This window comes from Triticum urartu, chromosome 5 (genome assembly GCF_003073215.2).
Source record: "Triticum urartu cultivar G1812 chromosome 5, Tu2.1, whole genome shotgun sequence".
Classification (NCBI taxonomy): domain Eukaryota; kingdom Viridiplantae; phylum Streptophyta; class Magnoliopsida; order Poales; family Poaceae; genus Triticum; species Triticum urartu.
Genome location: NC_053026.1, coordinates 568,808,155 through 568,819,293, shown reverse-complemented (window position 1 = coordinate 568,819,293; position 11,139 = coordinate 568,808,155). Strand labels below are relative to the sequence as shown.

The 11,139-nt window shown below is 44.4% G+C and overlaps 1 protein-coding gene and 1 long non-coding RNA gene across 3 annotated transcripts; one reads left to right on the top strand and one right to left on the bottom strand.

Annotated features, from left to right (window-relative positions):
* The first annotated feature begins 2,004 nt into the window (after positions 1-2,004).
* LOC125510815 (probable leucine-rich repeat receptor-like protein kinase At1g35710) lies at positions 2,005-6,958 on the top strand. The gene is made up of 2 exons (XM_048676083.1): positions 2,005-5,888; positions 6,442-6,958. The coding sequence occupies exons 1-2, from the start codon at positions 2,858-2,860 to the stop codon at positions 6,801-6,803; spliced, it is 3,393 nt and encodes a 1,130-aa protein (XP_048532040.1). The 5' UTR covers positions 2,005-2,857; the 3' UTR covers positions 6,804-6,958.
* LOC125510816 lies at positions 3,117-8,476 on the bottom strand. 2 transcript variants are annotated; one of them, XR_007284752.1, is made up of 4 exons: positions 8,266-8,476; positions 7,945-8,126; positions 7,789-7,853; positions 3,117-3,250 (listed from the first exon to the last, which is right to left on the bottom strand). It is a non-coding gene; the product is annotated as an uncharacterized LOC125510816 (long non-coding RNA). The 2 variants fall into 2 exon arrangements; XR_007284751.1 differs by having other exon boundaries at positions 7,945-8,476.
* Between the last annotated feature and the right edge of the window lie 2,663 nt (positions 8,477-11,139).

The following is an 11,139-nucleotide window of genomic DNA, read 5'->3' as shown; positions in this document are numbered from 1 at the left end:
GTAGGATGAGGTGGGAGCACGGATGAGAGCATGAGGAGGGAGCAGGCAAGACGGATCCGGGGTAACCAATCAATCGTGCAAACATTAATTTTGACTATCATGACGACAGGGAAAGAGACAGCGGCAATACTGATGCGACGATTTAAGCCAGGTGAACTCTCCAAGAGACACAGAAGCAGAACCAATTCCTATCCTAGCCATGGAACCCTTGTCTCACCATACTAATGATTTCTACGGCTAGTCACAATGGGGAGTAACTTAGACTAATAACATCACATTTTACTAGGCCATGTTATTACCTCCATGGTGGGTAGTAACATATGTGTGTTGTCATGTTATGGTTCATTTATTAGCCTATAGACTCATATTGTCTTGATATGTGTGATGTTACAGTAACTAGCTAAGTTATCACCATCATCTCTCTCATCATTAAATATGTGCCATATAAGCAAAATTATCTTGAAAATTGTGGTGTTACTAGTGATATTACTCCCACTGTGGCTAGTCTACTACCGCACTCTTCTCAGCCGCTCGAGCGCTGCCATCACTCGAACAACAAGCAGGGCCACTTCTTCCCTGGAAAGCCAGCCCCAGTCTGCAAAGCCAAGACACCCTGCGATCCTGGGGAAACATGTTAACACTTTGCCGTTGCCGGGGCGACCGGTGCGGGGGCGCCAATGATCACCACCATCTTCCTGCCGGGGATGCGGCTGAGGAGGAAACTTGAGTCTCTTGACATTGCCGCTTTGTGGAACTTGGTAGCCCTTGAGCTCTCACACGATGAGCTTCCTGGGAGCATCACAGTGAATATTAACCTCCTCGAAGAACTCCGTGCTCTCCTCCTGCATCACAATCATACAAGAGGTTCGATTGCACCTGTTTTAGCAAATCTCACAAAAGATAGGTTCTTGAGGGCACGAAAGAGAATCGGCACAAGCTCAACATACTTGTGGCTATGACAAGCAATAAGACGTAGCAGTGCGGACTGCCTTTGTGAACAAGATGCCAGCGCTCCAGCTAGCCGCCATGAGCACAAGTATGCACTCGCGTAAAGGAGAAGCGGATGGGCTCGCGGTCGATGAAGCTGACCGTCGGTGCCAGGGGATAAGAGGGAGCTACAGTGCGACCACAGCTCCAAAGGCAGGCTGTAACGGTAGTAAAATGTTGAAAGCGAAAGATACTATTTAGCTTAATGGTCAAGCATCGCCCTTGGTCACTGACCAACCTAAAGATATTGCTCTCCTGGCTATTCCGGATGTCTCTCGTTCCCACGTACATGTTGTGACATCTATGTAATGTAATTCTCCTCTCATTGTCTGCTCAATTTGATATCTCATCACCAAGTATCCAGTGTACTAGGTTAGTGCTACCAATGTGTTAAATTGAATAGAACAACAATGGTCCATGGAGTGGCATATATATATACAAGGGAAGCATCATTCACATGAGCGACGGTTGGTGAACATTCAATTCTTTTGGCAGTCGATAGGACATGAACAGGAAACTTGTAATAGATAAGAGTAAATGCTATTTCAAGAGGACGGTATAAATATGAATCCTAATTTGTGTCCTCGAAGAGGTCAACTTAGATAATCTCACCCAAGTGAGCTATCCTCATCTCTTATTTGGCTAAGAGCAACTTTAGCAGAGTCGTCATATGTCCATGATCGCAATAACTGTCAATATAATGATTTTAAACCAAAATGACACTATAGCAGAGTCATTCCATAAACGACCTCAATAGCCTCCATATTTGGAGGCTGGGGAGCCCCAATATGACGCTTGCTCCATACCCAACAGCCAGCGCGGAAGGGAAGATTCAGCTTCCTCCTCCTCACGCCACGGCCGGGTTTGAAGCAGCGCGCAGCCCGTAGAAGCACGTCATGTTCTGATTAATCATCGATGAGTAGGGCGACGTGACCAGTAACCACTTGTCCATTAATGACTTCCACCGCTCCCCCCATTTGCCAAATAGGAAGACAAATTCCACAAAATGCAACATAAGCTGAGGGTACCAGGCGTATAGTTACTTCATAGCAGGCAGGCCCACTTTTCTTCTTCACCAGCGTCAAGTGAAGACGGCGGTGGTAGCGCTAGCAATTGAAGCCAGTGGAACAGCTCAAAACTGCCCATGTATGTAAACATATACACTTAAACATACCCGGGGTCAACTTCTAAGCACATTTCTGTGATGTCGCTGGACATCACAGACTACATGTAGCTTCGCCACTGTCAAGACGGCAGAACAGTGGACACAAGGAAAGTACCCAGCCGCCGAGCCACATCGCCTCAATTCTGCCGCTTGCGGTGTACCGTTTAATCGAGTCAGAAAAGTACTCCCTCCGTCCGAAAAAGCTTGTCCATCAAATGGATGTATCTAGCACCAAGTTAGTGCTAGATACATCCATTTAAGAAACAAGCTTGGGACAAGCTTTCTGAGACAGAGGGAGTAGTGCCGTCTGCAATGGTGTTCCTCCGAACCTGGGTGAGCAGCGTCATGTCCCTCTCTTCTCCGGCGGCGATGGTCTTCTTTGCACCAGGTCCTCTAGGGGTGTGTTTGTGTTATGGCACCTTCTTTCTGGTTTCCTTTTCTGGGTGCGTACATGTTTGGGTTCTGTAACTTTGACTTTGAAAGAACAGGTGTCATAATCTATGTCAAGAAAAGAAAAGAGAAATGTATCAGAGAGCGGGTCAAATCTTATCATGAAGATTAATAAAGGAACGAGAGGGACAGAAAGGAGGGGTGGTTAATCAGTCATACTCCCTGCAGGGAACGAGGCAGCGGCAATATTTGGTGCAATGATTTAAGGTGAACCCTCCAGCAGACGCAGAAGCAGAATCAATTCCTATCCTCGCCATGGCGCCCTTGGCTTCCAAAATACTTGCCTCTCTCACCATACTGATGATGTGCACCACCGCACTCGTCTCAGCCGCTGGAGCGCTGCCATCACTTGAACAACAAGCAGGGGCACTTCTTGCCTGGAAAGCCAGCCTCAGTCAGCAAAGCCAAGACGCCCTGCGATCCTGGGAAAACATCTCAGCACCTTGCCGTTGGCAAGGCATCCGGTGTGGTGGGTGCTGGCCGGTGATTGCCGCCATCTCCCTGCCGGGGATGCGGCTGAGAGGGACACTTGAGTCTCTTGACTTCTCGGCTTTGAGGACCTTGGTGGCCCTTGAGCTCTCGCACAACGAGCTTGCCGGGAGCATCCCTGTGAATATTAAGCTCCTCAAAGAACTTCGTGCTCTCCTCCTGCATGACAATCAGATAAGAGGTTCAATTCCACCTGTTTTAGCAAATCTCACGAAACTGCGTCTCCTAATGCTCCATGACAATCAAGTCTCCGGTGAAATACCAAGGCAAATAGGCGAGATGGGTAATCTTGTGAGCCTGAACTTGTCAAACAATTACTTAGTTGGTCCTATCCCTTGTGAAATAGGTCACCTTAAGCATTTGCTTAAATTAGATTTGTCCAGCAATGACCTTTCCGGACCAGTTTCCTTCAGTCCAGCTAACTCATCCATACAAAATCCTATGAATAATTTTTCATCTCAGCCTACTGCAAAAGTAAACTTAGAAAACATAAATATGCTATCATTATCCCATAATAACTTAAGTGGTCCCATTCCCAAAGATATAGTGAAATTTTTCGACCTACAACACTTGGACATAAGCCAAAACAACTTTTCAGGTTCTATCCCAAGCAATATAGGTAACCTGGCCAAACTCACTACCTTGTACCTTTACCATAACCAACTTTCTGGACGCATTCCTCGAGAACTAGGTTATTTAGTGAACTTAGAGGACTTGAGGCTCAACAACAACACACTATCTGGTTCCGTTCCAAGCAATTTATGGAATTTGACCAAACTCGCTACCTTGCACCTTCACCGTAACCAACTTTCTGGACACATTCCTCTGGTTTTGGGATATTTGGTGCACATAGAGGACTTGCGGCTCAGCTACAACACACTAACAGGTTCCTTTCCAAGAAATTTGTGTAATTTGACCAAACTCAAGATCTTGTACCTTGGCCAGAACCAACTTTCCGGAAAAATTCCTTGGGAACTAGGTTATATGGTGAATTTAGAGGACTTTCAGCTCAGTTTGAACAACCTAACAGGTCCTATCCCAAACAGTTTAGGAAATTTGACTAAGCTCACCTTCTTAAACCTTAATTTCAACCAATTTTCTGGACACATTCCTCAAGAAATTGGCGAGTTAATGAATCTGGAAATGTTTGGAGTTTCTTTGAACAATCTATCTGGTGCATTGCCATCGGGTCTTTGCGCGGGAGGCCGACTACAGTTTCTCACCGCTAATGGCAACAACTTGGTTGGACCCTTGCCAACAAGCTTGCTAAGTTGCAAAAGCCTAGTCAAACTTCGTCTTGAAGGAAATCAGCTTCAAGGAGATATCTCCGAGATGGGGCTTCACCCGGATCTTGTCTATGTTGATATCAGTTCAAACAAATTATTTGGTCAATTATCTCATCGCTGGGGTGAGTGTTACAAACTTACAATGCTACGTGCCTCAAACAACAACATTACTGGAGTCATACCACCAAGCATAGGGCAGTTATCTCAGTTGGGGATACTTGATGTTTCATCAAATAAACTTGAAGGGCAGATTCCACTGGAGATTGGCAATTTAACGTTGCTGTTCAACTTGAGCCTGGGTAATAACCTGCTCCAAGGAAGTATACCTAAAGATATTGGATCGCTAAAGAATTTGGAGTACTTAGATTTATCATCAAACAACCTAAGTGGGATGATACAAGGGTCAATTGAACATTGTCTCAAGCTTCACTTCCTGAATTTGAGCCATAATCACCTCAATGGCAGCATACCAATCGAACTAGGAATGTTGGTAAACCTACAAGAATTGTTGGATCTAAGTGATAATTCATTTGCTAGTGTCATTCCGAGTCAGCTGGGTGGTTTGAGCATGCTCGAAGTTTTGAATCTTTCACACAATGCATTGAAAGGTAGCATCCCACCATCATTTCAGCGCATGCTCAGCCTCCTATCCATTGATGTGTCATTCAACAAATTGGAAGGGTCAGTGCCACAGAGTAGATTGTTTGAAGAAGCTCCAATCCAATGGTTCATGCAGAATAAGAAATTGTGTGGTGTAGTGAAAGGTTTGCCCCCTTGTGACCTTAATCAAAGTGGTGAACAAAAAAAGAAGCCCAGAGCTATTTTACTAGCTATAATACCTGTTGTTGTATCTTTTCTGTTTATCATGGCACTAGTAACTTTGCAATGTAAAACAAGGAAATCCAAGGTGGAAAGCGCAAATGAATTGCAACAGACAAATCTGTTTGCCATCTGGAACTTTCATGGAGGAGATATGTACAGGCAAATTGTTGACGCCACAGAAAATTTTAGTGACGCTCACTGCATTGGAATTGGAAGTAGTGGGTCAGTATATAGAGCTCAGTTACCAACATGCGAGATATTTGCAGTAAAGAAGATTCATACAATAGAAGATGATGAGCTATTTAATCGTGAAATAGATGCCTTGATGCATATTCGGCATCGCAATATTGTGAAGTTATTTGGCTACTGTTCTGCTACTCAAGGAAGATTTCTTTTGTATGAATACATGGAACGAGGAAGCTTAGCAGCATCTTTAAGGACCAAGGAAACTGCAATAGAGTTGGACTGGACAAGGAGGTTAAATATTGTTAAGGATGTGGCCCATGCTTTGTCTTACATGCATCATGATTGCTTTGCGCCGATAGTCCATAGAGATATAACAAGCAACAACATTTTGCTTGATCTGGAATTTAGAGCATGCATCTCTGATTTTGGTATTGCCAAAATATTAGATGTGGATGGGTCAAACTGCACAAGGCTTGCCGGGACAAAAGGATATCTTGCACCAGGTACAATAATATATATCTATGTTGGTTAAATCAATGTGTTGTTACATTTATTTTTGTCACTTCGACCGATGTCATGCATAGTGTTATATATATTTTCACATCAATAATGAAATAAGTTGCATAGATCTTCCTAACTGTTCCAGGAAGTAGATTATTACTTATTGGTTTGTGTAAATGTAACCAATTGTACAGTCGAAAACTAGTACTCCCTCCATTCACTTTTGTAAGTCGTTTCAGACAACTCAAAATAGGCTGTTTTGCATATTGTCTGAAATGTCTTCAAGGTCTTATAAAAGTGAACAGAGGGAGTATATTATATATACTTCTATCGACCATACTATGCTTGTCTCTGCTCTCTACAATCTACATACGAGAACTCACGGGTGCAAATGGTTAGTACCATGGTTGGTGGGCTAGCCAGCCCGGGTTCGAGCCTCGCCTTCTTACTTTCGTGTGACAGGGAATAAGTCTTATTATCCCTCCACACAACTTTTTTTCAGTACATGCATACAAAAAGGTTACTAAAATTAACTCTTCATTATTGGCTTGGCAGAGCTTGCATACACAACAAGGGTGACGGAGAAGTGCGACGTATACAGTTTTGGAGTGCTCGTGCTCGAGTTGTTCATGGGACATCATCCGGGTGACTTTCTTTTGTCCCTCTCGTCCATGGACAAGAGAAGTACAATACCCAAGGATTTGCTGGACACCCGGCTCCCATTCCCTAAAGCTGAGATTGCAAATGAAATATTCAAAGTGATTGCCATCGCTATTCGGTGCATAGAACCTGACCCATCACACCGTTCGACAATGCAGGATGCAATCAAGGTGTTCTCTCCAGATGAAGGGCCCGGTAATCTTGATTACCTGCACACTGACATCGTCATCCTTGCTTGTGGTCTTGAATGTTCTTAGCACATTGGTGTTCCTTATGTTGCACCTTTTGATCAGATACTATAATTAGTCATTTCGATCATAGATTATTTTGGCTTTACCCTAAAAGATTGTACAGTACGACTAGTATACTAAGCTGATCAATCCTAGTTGGTTGGGTATTTGCTACTTCTAAATATTTGTATAGCAATGCAGAGAAACTTTTTGCTACTAGCTACTAGCTAGCTGTAAATATTTATATAGCTGACTCGTGCTATTTGTTCAAAAGAACAAATAAATATTCCATTTGCATCCTCTATTGGAAGAACTAGGAGCCCATTCAAGTATTCAACTGGTTATTTCCTATATCTTCACCGTCATGGCCTAGGCCTAATTTGTTGCCAGACAGTGAGCTCACTCACGCCCTTGGAAATGCTCATTATGAAATGGCGTCCTACTGGTCATTTCTTCTAGTGGAACTCAGATCGACTTAATCTAGTCTGCAAATTGCTACAGGTAAGCGATTGGAATTTGATTGTTCAGGTAGATATTGATCTGCTACCAGCCTACCATAAAGAATGGACTATTTTTTTTACTGTTATTACACTTTTAGCAATTTAACATGTGCAAGTTTTCAGATTTACACTAGCTTATATCACATTAGGGCGTCTCCAGTGTATGTCGGCCATAAGTCTCAAAAGGTGGACCTTAGAGTACTTTACACATGAGGAGATCGACTCTAAGGCATCTCCATTCTCCAATGTGGGCATAAGGTCGGCCATAAGGCACCTTAAGTCAACCTTAGGCGACTTTAGACATTGTGCGCACAAGAATCAGCAGTGCCTATAACAACCCGAAAAATACCTCATAACTACCACAAAAAATACACCCCATCTGGAAACATATATACAAAATATGGCTCAATTGCACAATATATCTAGAATTTAAACTCAATGCTTAACATCCAACAAAATATATAAAACATGAGAAATACTACAAATAACAGTATTGAGATACAAAAGTTTACCAAATTAATGGTTTGCTTCTTATGTGTCTCCCATGACCTGATCAAGGTAGAAGAAGTAGCAACACCTTCAAGACATCAATCAAAAGTGTATTTTCATAAGAAAAGACATAAACATCAAGTCAAATCATTACCACTGAACCAAATCTGAAAACATACCACTACAGCAGGAGGTAAACACCCCTTTGTGGGACCTATAGGACTGAAAACGATATTAAACATCATCATCGTCATTCGTCAATACTTGCAAGTACACTCCCTGATTCCCCTGAACTCAAACTATAGGGTGTAGACACTCCCACTGCGGGCACCGATGAAAAAGCCCTCTTCATCTTCTATTTCTATAGCATGAAATGGAATTGACAAGTGATGACGCATCGACTCGAGTTCAATTCAATGCATACGCATCTCTATTTCGATTTAAGTTAGCTTCAATGCATAAATTCAGAAACTATGCAGTCTTTCAGTCCAAGAAATTACCGATTCGGCGAGGCTTGCAGGCCAAGCAGGAGCAGCGGTGCGCGGAGTAGCTGCGCGAGGAGTCGGAGCCGGCGGTCCTCTGCTTTGGTGGCGCGGCGGAGCGGAGGCAGGGGCAGGCGGCGGCAGTGCGGCGGAGGCGGCACCTGACTGCCGAGACCGGGGGGCGGAGGGGAATGCGCGGTGGTGCTCGCGCGGAGCAGCCAGCAGGCGGGGCCGCGGGGGCGGGGGGGGGGGGGGGGGCATAATGGGCGGCGGCGGTGCGGAAATGCTCAGGCAGCGGCCAGTGGCCAGCGGAATGCAGCAGTGGCACAAGGGCGAGGGAAGCAGATCTCAAGGATGTCACGAAGCTACAGTGAGCGCGTGTGTTAAGCGAAGAAGGAATGTCAAGGTACTGTAGCAACTACTATGCAGATTTAGTGTAGCATGTACAAAAATAAATCATAAAATAATTTTATTACATCATAATTTTGTTTCTATGTAATTTTTGTAAATGTATACAATTGATTTGTAATTTGCAAATTAATTATAATCATTTTAAGCTTGATCATATAGATGTGCAGAAGGGATGTCACGGTTACTGTAACTTACGTGACATCCCTTGAGAATGTTAAAGGATCCGGTTCCAAAGGCGAGATGCGGCGCGAGCATGCCCTGCCCTGCGTGCTAGAGCCATGTTTACAAGGGAGCTCCTTTTTCTTTCTTTTTTTACACTTTTTTATTCTTTTTTTGACATCAATCTAAGAGGGAGGTCCTCGTTAGGGCCTTCGGCGCGCGCACAGCTGGTCCGACCATTAGCTCAGCCCAACCGCTCGCTCACCCGCTCGTCCGATGGCCCGGCTCGCTCGCTGCAGTTTCAGCAAAAACAAGCAGCTACTGCTTTAGAAGAAAAAAAACGACTCTCTGGTTCTTTATACAGATTGTAAATTTGTACTTTCAAAAAAATGCATGGGTTTAAATAAGTTCGTGAATTTTAAAAAACTTCCGTAATTTAAAAAAATCCCAAATTTGAAAATTGTTCATGAATTTTAAAAAGTTCACAGATTTGAAAAAAACTACGAATTCGAAAGGTTAATGAAGTGGAAAGTTTATGAATTTTTTAAAAATATAAATTTGATTATATTTATTCTTTGAAAAAATGTGCATGAACTTGAAAATAAGTTCATGAATTTTTAAAAATGTAAAATGAATTCCAAAAAGAAAAATGAAAAGGAAAACAGGAAAAGGAGAAAAATATACGAATAAAACCCTGACAAATAACAAGAAAAGGAAAAAAACAACAACGGGAAGCTTCTGAAATTTTCACAAAACCGGTTGAGAGAACCTTTACATGAGCAAGCTCACTTCAAAGAGCGTTCGCTGCTGGGTGTGAGTTGCATGCACTGGTGGGAGCTCCACGTTAGCGCCTTCTGCGACAATTTGACCCTATAGTGGGATACAGTGCCTTTATCAAGTGAAGTCACGCTGCAATTTTACCTTTCTAATCTCCATCCAATCCACATCCTACGGTCCAGATCACACAAGGGGAAAGGCTCTCAACACTTAGCAGTTTTCAGTATAGCAGCAAACATCAATACAGACTAGCTGCAAACAACAATGCAGTGGCACTTGAACTCAGTTTTATTTGAACAGATTGAAACCCCAAAAATAAAGAACTGCAGATACTCATGAGCAGACTATAAAACAAAATTTGGTATTGTGACAGCGTGTATCTGCAGTTCTTTATTTTTTGGGTTTCAACACCAGATCAAATTTTGTTTTATAGTTTGCTTATGAGTATCTACAGTTCTTTATTTTTTGGGTTTTAATCTGTTCAAATAAAACTGAGTTCAAGTGCCACTGCATCGTTGTTTGCACCTAGTTTGTATTGATGTTTGCTGCTATGCTGAAAACTGCTAAGTGTTGAGAGCCTTTCCCCTTGTGTAAACTGGACCGTAGGATGTGGATTGGATGGAGATTAGAAAGGTAAAGTTGCAGCGTGACTTCACTTGATAAAGGCTAAGTCGGCTCATTAGCACGCTCAAACTGCTTGTCCGCTCGTCGTGACTGGATGGCCTACTCGCCCGCTCACCCTAATGGATCATGTAGTTATGAGGTATAAATTGCCCTAAAAAAAGTTATGAGGTATAAATCTTCCACATCCACAACCGCAGAATCCCCTTGTTAGAGTCCAAAGCAAAATGGAGCTCTCCCGTTCATTTGGATTTTGGACCGTTCAATCGTTTTCCTGATGCGATTCCGGCCGTCGGATCTCGGGCTCGGCTCACGTGAGGCGTCGGATATTTACCAAATTGTTGTGAGCCGTCGGATAAAATTCCAATGGCAACATAATGTAAATACCTTACCCCCCGGGGCATTTCGGTCATTTCGCGTAGTGGGGGTATAAAAGGCAGCAGCTCCCGTGGTAGAACCCTAGCCGCCGCCTCCCTCCCGCACTCGCGCCTCCCCCGCGGCCATCTCCTCCCGCCTCGCCTCTCTCTCTCCCTCTCCCTCTCTCTCTCCTTGCGCTCCCTGCCGCGCCGCCGCCTCCGCTCGCCTCGCGTCGCCGCCTCCGCTCGCCTTGCCATCGCTGGCACCTACCCGAGGCGTGGGTTCGCCGTCCTGCCCCCTCCCTTCCTCCTCTCCCGGTTCGTTCTCCCTCCCGTCCCAAGCCAGCCGCCGCCCCCATCCTATTGCCGATCTCCTCTCCCCCAACCTCGGTGCCGCCTCCTCCCTCTCTCCCATAGGCGCCCGCCGCCGCCGTTTCACCTTCTCGAGAAGGTCAGGTGGAGGCTAGATCCGCCATGCCCACAGCGTTGCTTCCGCTGACACGCTCATGTGCCGTTCCCAAGCCCGATACAAAGGAGATGCACGAACATCCCCTCCCCGTGCGGTGGT

Bases quoted from the DNA above. Each gene is read 5' to 3' on its own strand.
- LOC125510815 (XM_048676083.1), top strand. From the start codon at position 2,858: ATGGCGCCCTTGGCTTCCAAAATACTTGCCTCTCTCACCATACTGATG. The intron at 5,889-6,441 runs GTACAATAATAT...TTGGCTTGGCAG, and splicing joins AAAAGGATATCTTGCACCAG to AGCTTGCATACACAACAAGG.